The following is a 12,099-nucleotide window of genomic DNA, read 5'->3' on the forward strand; positions in this document are numbered from 1 at the left end:
TTAAGTCATTATTTTTAAATATAATGGCATATTTTTAAAAATCATAGCAAATAATAAATAGAAATAATAATAAACAAATAAAAATAGTAAATAAACAAAAAGTTATGGCAAAATCTTCCTAACACCCAGAGCTCCACAAAGCACCACTCACTGTATGAAAGGGCAATAACTAATGTTAAGTAGTCCTCATTAATAAACAGTCCCATTATGTCCTCTTTTCACTTTAAAAAAAAGTTGCAATGAACACCTTTTCTGTGGACTCAGTAACACATACCATTAAGATACAGTCCCAGCAGCAGGATCCGGGAACGAGTGTATACATGCATTTAACATGCTGACAGCTACTCACTGACTGCCCTCCGACAAGCAAAGCTGCTCCAAGTCACCCCCCACTCATCAGAACAGGAAGACCTCCTCTGGAGGTTCAGCACTAGCTAGCAAACATTTCAACATGAACCATCTATAAGGTAAAATATGACTTTTTCTAAGACAGAGAATATACCTATTATTTAATATATATATTATATTTTGGCTGCAGCTTGTGGGATCTTAGTTTCCAGACCTAGGATTGAACTGGAACCCCTGGCAGTGAGAGGAGGAAGTCCTAACCACTGGACCATCAGGGAATTCCCTCAAATATGATTTTTAAGGAGCTGGAGGGAGGGGTGGTCACCTTTTAAACTGGAAAAGGTATTCCTCTAAATGGTAAATTTTCACAGTACAAAAACATCTCTTGACCTACTCTAGCCCTCCAACTAAGACAAAAGTGTTCAAAGTCTCGTGGTTTCTTCTAAAATTCCTCTGTAAATCTAAGCACGTCAACAACAGTAAACACCCTTTCTTTTTAAAAATCACACTATGGAAGTCATCATATCACACCAGTTTTCCCACTTTATCTCGGACATAATTTCACTACCTCAACCCTCTTTCCACAGTTGCACGTCATCCCACTGTAGAGAGCAACGACCTGACCAAGCCCTCACTGATGGAGTCTGCAGGCTGCAATGCTGCAGGACTACTCTGAGGTAAATTCACCTGTGCTCATAAGCAAGCGTCATCAGATATACTCTCAGAGCTAGCACTGCTACCACGTGCTTTCCCATCCTCGGGGGCTCAGTCATTCAAGAGGTGTATCAGAATTACTTAACTCTCCAACTCCTCAGCCTGAGTGAGGGTGAATACCGGTCACAGGATTAGATGCCCACTAAAAATGTCCTTTATCCTCTGACCGTTTTCTATTCAGCTCTTGTTACAGTCCTTTTCAGTCATGATGAGCTTTATCATGAAAGGTACCTGCCCTTCATATGCTGCAGATGTTGTGTCTCAGCTTAATTCTTATTTACATATGGGAATTCTTGATATGCTAGTATTTTAAGTTTTTATACAGAAAAAATGTATCCATCTTTACCTTACAGCTTCTTAGGCTTTATAACATATCAAGATGGCAAAACAAAATTCTCTTTTGGGGGATCCAACCCGGTTTTTTGCCAACTGGGTAATCCACAGTTTCTAATATTGTTCATTAAAAAAACTCATCTTCTCCACAGTGGCTGAACACATGCCCCGCATAAAAATACTAAATTACTGTATGTTTCAGTCTTTCTGTATTCTCAATTTCTTCTATTACCCTGTTTTTAAATACTGAATTCATCAGGTCATTTAAAAAGCACAGGGACATTCTAATTCAGCAGAAATCCTAAGATTTGTGATACAAAAAGCTACATAACTAAAAGTGAAAATTTAACCCATACATCTCTGTTCCTGTGTTTCTGAAACCTGGTATCCCAAGAAGATTCAACTCTGATGCACTTGAAAAAGAAATGGCAATTTTAACCACTTTTTAAGATTACTGATTTAAGTAGAATTTACTCCAGCTACAATATATCCTCTAAAATGTCCACTGGGAGAAAAAAAAAAAACACATGCCTTTCCTTGATTTTCATTTCCCGACTTCCTCCCACCAAGCTCAGTGCCTTCACTGAGTGCTTTCCTTCACTCAGGAACCTGAATGGCATCAAACCCCTCACTGACTTCTGCTTACTCTAGGAATGGAGGACTCAGAAAAAGGCAAAAAACTAAAACGGAGTGGCTCTATCGCCGAATCCCTATGGTCCAGTGGTTAGGACTTCACGCCTCCACTGCAGGAGTCCTGGTTCAATCCCTGGAAGGTGATCTAAAATCCCACAAGCTGCACAGCATAGCCTAAAATAAATTAACAAAATAAAGTGACCAAATCATGCATTCCCAATGCAGACAGGAATGAAAACTGGTCTTAAAGAGTGAAGAAAATCTTAAGATAGTACAATGGTTTGTGACCTGTAAAGGATCACAGTACATAAACTGATATGCTGGGTATCTGTGTTACAGAATTTCATGGAGGGGACAACCAACAACAACAAAAAAATTCATGGAAGGGAGATGGATGAATTAGGGGAAAGGGTCTAAAAAAGGCTCCTTTGGGAGGGAAAAATGACAAAAGTTATGAAATACTTATTTATAACGACTAAATTGCAAAAGATTTCATGGCCTGATAATACCAAGTGTTGGTAAGGGTATGTTCACTGTTATTAAATGGGTAAACTGATACACTTTATCAAAAATTAGGGAGGAAAAAGAAAAAGAACTATCTTGCAAGAATAAACATGTGCAGCTCCTATGAGCAAGCAATTCTTCTCTTAAAAATATACCCTAGGTTAACTGTTGTACATGTGCACCAAGATATTCAAGAACATTTATAACGCTATTCATGATAAAAAAGACAAAAACAAAAAACCCACTAGAATCAACCCAAATGTCTATGAATATAGAATGGATAGTTCAGGGAACAGTCAAGCAGCAATGAAAACAAACCATACCCAAAAAAGTATGTAAAGGCACATAGCACTGAAGGAAAACTAAAGTTACTAAGATTACCTACACTATAAATCCATTTCTGTAAGTTCAAAAGCAAGAATAAACATAATGTCCAAGAAATCATAAAATATATAATAAGAAACACTTTAAAGAAAACAATACAGTACAAAATGTAGAAGAGTTGGGATGGTAGACAGACACAGAACTGTCCTGGCCACATCCTAGCTCCCAGCCAGAGAGTGGAGGAATAACATCTGTTTTATAATTTTGTGTCAGAACTTACACACATTACATTATTCTTGTTAGTGCAGTATTTGGCTCTTCACAGTAGGGAACAATTAACATCAAATAAAACTTACATCCAACTCAAAAAAGAGGTCCCTTTCTTTACTTGCAATCTCATAATCTGCTCGGAGGGCCAAGTCGTGGATTTTGGTACATTCTCCTAAGTCCATGCGCTGTGAAAGAGAAACAAAAATTTACACACAAACATCTAACCATTTGTAGGAAGCACATGACCTGGTGGTAACTGTCATCAAAATCAACAATGCTTTTTTGAATGCTGCCTATGATAAGAAAATTAAGAAACAACGGGGCCAAGAAGTCTTATTTTCCTTTTTCCACCATGATTACATGACACTCAAAAAATATGCACTTCAGTGTACCTATGGAACCAGAGATTACTAGACTATTTTTCATTACTTAGCATTCACCATTATTATTATTTCATGAGTGACGTAAGAAATGTCTATTTAGTAAAGAGCAGCATGGGGGAAGGGGTGGCAAGAAGGCCAGGAAACAAGAGTATCACTGACAGCAACAAGTTTCCATGCATTCCTTCTTATAATCCTGACCACTAAAGCCTAAATCACAGAGACAAAAAGAGGAAAGAACAGACAGAAATCAGGTTTTGGGGAGCTACCACAGAACCTAACACCTAACGTTAAGTAGCTCTTTGCATATCAAAGGAAATAAAGCACAACCAGCTGACTCAGAGCCAACGACTCCATTCTAACCTGGTAAAGGACTCTGGACACACACCTGGGGACACAGACTGGACCACTCACTCGCCCCACTTGAAAGACAAAAGGCTCTTTCACCAAAACATATTATTTGTGTTACCAGTTAAGACCAGCCTAATGTGCTACTGCACATCGTGAGCACAGACAGAATAATTAGACAGCAGTGTGCATTTCTTCTTACCTAAGTCCTAAGTAAAGGACCCTGTACAGGGACCCCCTCCACTCCTGTCTGTGGTCATCTCAACAGCAACAGGGACGTTTGGATGCTGAGGGTCAGGTTAACAAGTCAGAAGGTGCCAACTGACAAACCCCAACAGCCCAGTGAGGAGATGCCTCAGGAGCCCAAGCTGCTGGACACAAGCACAACTATCTAACAAGGGAACAAAGAGCAGCAGAGTCCAGAAATCCTTCAGCTCAAACTACAAGTGTGTTCAAAACGAGGTTAGCAAAAGACTCCATGGATTACAAAATCCTTAACATTCTAGGACAGTTTCCAGCTCTTTGGCCCTAATCTCAGAAGGTGCAGCCATCCTTATGACAAAATGTCCTACAGCATCACCAAGTGACAGAGCCAAGGGTGGAGTTCATATTCATTTTGACCAAATGGTAAATGCAAAAGCTGTTTTCCTTCATTACGCTTACTATGAGGTCACGTGCAGTTTCTGTATGTTGGTTACATGGGGAATCCAGAGGTAAGGAAACACAAGTTCTAAAAGCTAAAGCTGCAACTAGAATTGCTATCATTGTAAAGCTGGCAAATTCTGCTTCATTCACTCTTTTAAATACCCAACATAATCCTTAAAAAATACACAGCTTCTGAACTAAGCTCATAGACAACTACTGAGCCGTTGTTCTACAGCCCGAGAGCTGCAACTTCTGAAGCCCATGCTCCACAAGAGAAGCCACTGCAATGAAAAGACACTGAATGAGAAGACCGCTTGCTACAACTAGAGAGAATCCCATGAAGCAACGAAGAACCAGCACAGCCAAAAATAATAAATGAATAAATGTATTTTTAAAAACATATATTTTATGTATATATACAGCTTCTGGATTTCCCTAGTGGTCCAGTCGTTAACATTCCATACTTTCTAAGCAAGGGGTGCAGGTTTGAGCTCTATTTGAGGAACTATGATCCCACATGCTGCATAGCCAAAAAAATCACACAAAGGTAACTAAGTGCCACAGCTGAAAAACGAGAGGCAGCTCTTAGAAATTCTTTAAATGCTAACGAACATTCTGTTGCTCAAAGAAAAACTACTTCCAGATGAAGCAAGCAACAAAACCACTAAGTACTAAAAATCTTAAGTGCAAATCAACTTCCATTCTAAAAATTTCAACTGTCAAGAAAGTTTCAATATTAGGGAACCACACACGGAGCAAAACTGACCAACACCCTCCTTCAGATGGGAGCGCTCAAGCGGCCACTGGCACAACAGGTGAAAGACATGCCTGGGACTCCATGTGCCTCTGAAGATCGCTCTGCAACTCTGCCAAGGAGGTAGAAGTACTAGCCAACTCCTCTGGCAGCCAAACACCCAACAGAGCTGAAATACCTCACTAGTTTACTTCTTCCAAAATACTGCAAGGGGCTGTCAAATACAGCATGCCAGACCTTCTATCTTCTTTTTTAATCGCACAAACATCTGTGTTCTCTACCCTCCAGAGGTCTCACACAGCAGACAGGGAAGAGCAATAAAGGCTCTTTAGAGAACGTTCAGAAAACCAAAGTTCTTCCACAGAGACAGGTCACACTGCCTTCCCTCCAGCTATCCCTCTGGTCTTACTATCAATATACCATTTTCCCATTCCATTCCTCTGCTGCCTCACCCCTATTGACAGGAGAGAGCCTGGAGCAGCCCTTAGCATGCTGAGGGTTCTAACCACTGTCCTGTGGCTTATACTCAGTCCATCTCCATGGAGCACAGTAGATTCTACCCCCGCCACCCAGGAGCCCACAGCCATGAGGCTCCATCTTTACACTCGCCACCCAAATTCCCAGCCCTCATCTCAACTGACCTCAGCACCCCCAACACATTCACTGCACCTTTTGCATGAAAACAGGTCTCCTGGGCTCTCTTCTCGGTTTGAGCTGCCTATCCAATGGGGACGGCAGTGACGCTGCTCAGTCCCTGGCCTCTCATCAAAGCCCCACAGTCTCTGCCTCCTCCCCCTGACCCACACCAACCCAGATGCACTCCTGCTTCCCTTGGCTCCATCAGCCACCTGGAGCGCTATTCCCTCAAAGGTGCACATGAGTGTCTTCTCTGCATTGAGGTCTCTGCTCCCTATCCTGAGAGGCCTTTCCATATTGCCCTATCCAAAACAGTCCAAAACCTACTTCGATATTTACCGTCTGTCCTGTTTCTCCATTAGATAAGAGTAAACATTTTTTGTACCACATCCCCAGTGCCTGGCAGAGTACTTGTACAGTAAATACTTGGCAAATTAACCTATACCTAATACAATAAACATTTGTAGGAAATGCCCTCCCTCATCAGCATTCCAGAAAAATACAGCTGAAATGTTTCACTCTGGTGCATGTCCCTCTACTTCCTCTGACTTCTTCCACTAAGACCTACCAACAACTGCAGGTTAGGACACCACCTACTCCAGGCTAGGAGCACACTCCTGGCTGCCTGTTATGACCAGTGGAAGGCAGCAGTCTACAGTGACGGCACCCCCATGATCCAGAACACTCAGCAGTCATAGCCAGTCAACTGCAAGCAAGACCTCAGCTAACAGAGGCGTGAGGCTCTGTAGCCGTTTCCTATTTGCTGTCAGAAGGGCAAGCCTGAGAAGACATAATACACCAGCCCAGTGTTTCAGAAACTCCTCCCCAAAACGGGAATGACAAAAGCACCAATTAATCCTAGAAAAAGCGTTCCCCAGCACATGCATATTGAACCCTTAAAACTAGGAGACATTTTTACATTACATGAGGGGGTTGTGACATCTTAAAATGGTGATGGTGTTTATGAACTCATTTTCTGTAAGTGGCTGAATCATGGTAGATAATCTGACATTCTTTAGTCTTCTTAAATACTAAATAACTTTGAATAAATGTTCATTCTGCAAAACTAGCATTTATCTGTTTGGTTCATATGAAATGAACTTAAAATTGTAGAGTTCTATACTTATCAGATCATGTACTGACTTCCTGAAAGGGTGGTGTAACACAAAACTGCAGATTAACATTAGTCCAGATTTTTCAAAAACTTACAAATCTGGGAAAACCATACCCTGTTACCAGATCAAAAAACTAGTATGTGTTTAACCTGAAAACAAACCAACCCGTAATCTTACAGAGCTACAGGCTAACCTGAAGTACTCTTTTTGCTAAAGCCAAAGGAGATTAGTAATATTTAACTTGTGAATACCTCAGTATAAATAACTCTCTCAAAACCTGAAAACCTCACAAACAGAACTTTATAGAAGTGAAATAACATTATATAAAATTTCACCAAACTAACAGAAGCTATCACTTGAAGGACAGTAGGTAATTTCCGCTTAGTAAAAGAAAACACAATTCAACCTGAAAATCCCCACTGCCTGCAGAGCACCCATGTCTGAGTATCCTAGGACATCCCTCCAGATGCACCTACCGTCCCAGCCAGAATGTCGTGGGGGCAGCAGTCCAGAAGGTGACTCTTGCAGACACGGTCATCTGTAAACTTGACCCTCTGTCTGGTTTCGTCTCCTGAAATTCATGTGTGGTTTTAAATAAGACAATATTATCACATTAAGCACAAAAGCATATCTGGTACAATTCACCTGGATGATTTGCAGACTACCAAATACTCTGAAAAGCTGACCTAGACGTCTTTTTTTAACAACTGGAACAAAATACAGATGATTTTTGATGCTACATTTATCATGAAGAATGACGCTTAATGAGATCTGACTCCGTCATTGTGCCAAAGAGATCAAGGAGTCAGAAGTAAAATGTTGAGCACCAAAAGGCCATTAGCCCCACACATACATGTGGGCCATGAGATACCAAAACCCATGATAATCAGAGGGCCATGAATCACCACGTGTGACTTAAAAGCTGGTAGTTTCCAACAAAAGCTACTTACTAGTCTAATCATTTTGCTATACACAAATGTATAGGCAATATTTTGCCCGAAATTTTATGAAGAAAGCTTTCCCTATTACTGACTTGATAAATAACCTAGACTTAGTCTACCTATCCCCCTTTAACCCCCACCCTTGAAAAAAAAAGAGTTGGCACCTGGGAGTCACTTTTAACAAGACAATACCAAGGGGAAAAAAGCAAAAAAGGAACTAGGTTAGTCAATACACACTGTGAGTTCCAACACATACTGTACCCATCTGCATTCTTCAAGACCTCAGCTGCAGAATTTTATGCCCGCTGTTGAAAAGTTTTAAAGGAAAAGTTTTCTTGCCCAACCTGCAGTAAGGAAGTCAGGGGAATGATACATAAAAGTAAAGGCAAAGTGGAATGTGACAGATTTTAAAGCTAATCTGTGTATATGACACAGAGCTGTGTAAAACTAAAGGAGGAATATATTTCAGGATTTGCAAGCATCCAGGATTAATGTAGTGTCTTTTTATTGAAAATGTTTTCTTTCTAAACTACACTTTTAAAGTTACTTGTGAAAAAAAGCAAACACTTTTTTGTTATAACAGCTTAAAAATTGGTTGTGACTCACGGCTCGATGAACATGAGGCTTTTCTGCAACTCCCTTGCAGATTGATGTAGGCAGGCAAAGATACACTGAACCTTTATAAATAAAATAGAGGGGCCACAATTGTTCAGTTTGTATGAAATAAAAATATGGGAAGCAATTCAAAAGCAACTCAATATACAAAGAAAGCTAAAAAGCACTTATTCACCTATGAAATAAAGTGCAATGAATCTGCACAGCCCTGCGAATGTGCCAGTGTGAACTTACAACTTCATTACTTCGGTAGAAAAGAAAACACAAACCACAGCAGGTACATAGTTTGCAAAGATGCAACCGCTTTCTCCTGAGACAACCATCATGATATTGCGTTCCTCCCTACAGTACAACCTACCTAACGACTGCCAAGCGCAGGCTAAACAGAAGCTCTCCAGTGTGGCTGGGGAAAGGGGGGGCTGGAAAAGCACGCGGCAGGAACCCACGTTAGAAAAGCTCAATTTACGGCTCCCCTTACAATGGTACAGAACAACAACGGCAGGGTTTCCAGGCCCATCCGGCTCCCTCGGGTGGAGGAGCTCCGCCAGCCCGCTGCCAGCGACCTGTGCCCAAGCTGGCTGCAGCCCTTCGCCGACTCCCTGTTCGAGGAGAGGCGAGGGCCGCGGGAGGGCGGAGAAATCGCAGCAAGGTCAACGGGGAGGGGGCTGGCGCCCCACTGACAGCACGGGCTCCGAGGGAGGAGCCCGCCGGGGACCCACGCCGACAGGGAAGGCTCAGACAAAGGCCCGGCGCCCGCGGTCGGCGCGCGGGGGAGGGGAGGGCGCCCGCGCAGGCGCAGACGGTCGCGGCCCCCGCCTCAGGCCGCCCGGCGGCCTCGCTTCGCTCCCGCCCCAGCCCTCGCCTGGCCGGCCGCCCCGACTCACCGTCCCGGGCCGTGCCCATGAGCTGGTCCAGCAGGGCCCGCATCTGCGCCTGGGCGGACATGGTGGCCGGCGGGAGCGGCAGGGGTGGCCGCGACGGCTTCTCTTAAGTGGCGGCGGCGGCGGCGGCGGCGACTGCGACGACGAAAGCTGGTCCTGTCGGTCTCCAGCCCGCTCGGCTCCTTCTCGACGCGGGGAACGCCGGGAGGAAGTGCGTCGACGCCGGCGCGTGGCCTGCTGGGAAATGTGGTCTGAAGGCGGGCCTGACGTTCCGTTGCGCAAGATACGCAAGCAAGCTGCTCAGGGGGCGGGGCTAATTCCCTCCCTGATTCCGGAGCCTAAAACCTCCGAGCTCCACCTAGGCGAAACAGCAATAAAGGGAAATAAATTTAGACAGTCCCAAACAGGAAAATAAATTCCGTGTTTTCTTGCTAGTCGTGAACCTGTGAATATCATTTAGCTACTTTAAGACTATTTTTTTACACCTGTGAAAATGGTGCCTGACCAAATGACTTTTGTGAAAGTTAAATTGAGCGTGGAATTGGGTTCTGTGACCGCTACTTGCTGTAGTCCCTGAGTTCACAGTGGTCTGGCCACTTCCAAGACTGATAGTGAACCTCCGACACATGCGTACAGCAGACAGTAGGGAACCGTAACTCCTACCACTGGAACTGTCCGTGTCTCCAGACAGACGTGTATTGGAACTCCTGTCGACGCTTGTCCTGACTGCAGTGTCCCCACACCCGAAGGCCTGCAGGAGGCCTGACTAACTGACACGGGATCGTGAACAGCGTTGCCTTACATCAAGAAATCCATTTTACGGTAAAGAAGGTCAAGTATTTATTTCTGTATAGCAAGTCACTTCATAACAGTGTAAAGCAAAAGTGATTTATTATTTCTCCTTTTTCTGCGGTGCTTAGGCAGGGATTAGCCGGCCCTGGGCTCCTTGCTCTGGGTGGTTTGGCTGGGTTCACAAAATTGCTTGTATGAAACCGAGCAAAAATCCAAGAAGTCTGCATTGACATGCCCAACCCCACTGTGGTGCTCCAAGCTGCTTCTATCTCTGTATGTGAGATCATAACATTCTGAAGTCTAGCCCACATTGCTACGGCAGCTGGTTGCCCCCAGGGAAGGAGTGGAAGCTAGCTATCAGTCCTCTTAAGGCTCAGACCCCCAGAACTCTCTTTCTACCATTATCTGTTGGTCAAAGCAAGTCAAAAGGCCAATGCAGATTCAAGAAGAGGGAAAAACAGATGCTTTTTTTTTTATTTAGCTGCACTGGGTCTTGGTTGCTGTATGCCGGCTTTCTCTAGTTTCGGAGAGCAGAGACCACTCTCTAATTGTGATACGTGGGCTTCTCATTGTGGTGGCTTCTCTTGCTGCAGAGCACTGGCTCTAGGGTGCTTGGGCTTCAGAGGTTGCAGCTCATTGCAGCTCTGGAGCATGAGCTCAGTAGTACTGGTGCATAGGTTTAATTGTCCTGCAGAATGTGGAATCTTCCCAGATCAGGTATTGAACCCTTGTCCACTTCATTGGCAGGTGATTCTTAACCACTGGACCGCTAGGGAAGTCCTAGATGCTACCTTCTGATGGGAGGACCGGCTTGTGTGTATAAAGATGGGGTTTTTCAGTAGTCATATTTGAAGCCTCTGACTGCAGTCCCCAATAGCCAAGTCATCCAAGGCTTTGGAATCAAGGGTGAGAAGCCGTACCAACATCTCACCACTGCTCTCAGTAACCGCATCACGGAATTTGCACTTCTTGCCCCACCAAGAGGCTTCACTTGTCACTGAGGCCTGACATGAACACGCATGCACATCAGAAGCACAGAGGAGTTATATTCTATGTGATGAAACTTAAACTTGGACCAACTGGAGGTATAATTTAGTAGACAAATTTGTGACTTTTCCCATAAACACTTCCAGCACCCACTGGCTACCTAGAGCCCAGGAACAGTCCTCTGGGAAAGCAATTGCCCAGGGGCACTACTAAGGGGCAATGGCCTGACACAGAGTAGGGGCAGTGACACCTACTCATTTGTGCTCTGCTCCTTCCATGCCTCACTGCTTTCCTCCCATTCCTAATTCCCTGGGAATGAGGCCCTTAATAAAATAGTATCAAAGCTTTGCTGTCAAGCTCTGCTTTCTGGGGAACTAAAGCTAAAACAGCACTAAATCTAGATCTGCACTAAAGGAATGTATAAAGGATGCCATTCAGAAAGAAAATTATCTCAAAAGACAGTCTAAGATGTTTGAAGAAATGGTGAGCAAAAAGGAAAAAAAAATGGTGAACATGTAAAAATGAAAACAAAATCATATATATAATATATACTGACCTCCTCACACACTTCCTTGGAGCAGTTCTGAAGTTCAGAGCTTATTGTCTTCAGGGCTACTGTTTTCAGTAAATCCCAAGTAAGACTGAACTCACTGCTCTCGTATTGTGTGTATCTGTGTTGCTGTCTTTTTTATTCAACATTGCCCAGAACTTCACCTCAGTATCTGCAGTTTGCTTCTGTCCCTTCCGGTGGGATTTTATGCAGCATTAAGATATTAATAAATCTTAGTTTAAAATTCTTCCTCAAAGAATGCATCAGGCCTACCTAGTTTATACTGGTGAAAAAACTGGTTTTCAACTCAACTTTCCCCCCACACACAC

General features: G+C 43.5%; 1 protein-coding gene across 3 annotated transcripts in view; it reads right to left on the reverse strand.

The window, feature by feature from the left end:
* Positions 1-9,656, reverse strand: part of LUC7L (LUC7 like) — a 28,067-nt gene extending 18,411 nt beyond the window's left edge. The window contains exons 1-4 of one of the 3 annotated variants that reach the window (XM_043455986.1): positions 9,445-9,652; positions 8,552-8,622; positions 7,481-7,575; positions 3,213-3,311 (exon numbers count right to left, since the gene is read on the reverse strand). In XM_043455986.1, the coding sequence (XP_043311921.1) occupies positions 3,213-3,308 (96 nt within the window). In that variant the 5' untranslated portion in view covers positions 3,309-3,311; positions 7,481-7,575; positions 8,552-8,622; positions 9,445-9,652. Of the gene's footprint in view, positions 1-3,212; positions 3,312-7,480; positions 7,576-8,551; positions 8,623-8,918; positions 9,343-9,444 lie in introns of those variants that run through there. The other 2 variants (XM_043455985.1, XM_043455984.1) reach the window with 2 other exon arrangements.
* Positions 9,657-12,099: the final 2,443 nt, after the last annotated feature.

The sequence above is a fragment of the Cervus canadensis genome, chromosome 32 (genome assembly GCF_019320065.1).
Source record: "Cervus canadensis isolate Bull #8, Minnesota chromosome 32, ASM1932006v1, whole genome shotgun sequence".
Classification (NCBI taxonomy): Eukaryota; Metazoa; Chordata; class Mammalia; order Artiodactyla; family Cervidae; genus Cervus; species Cervus canadensis.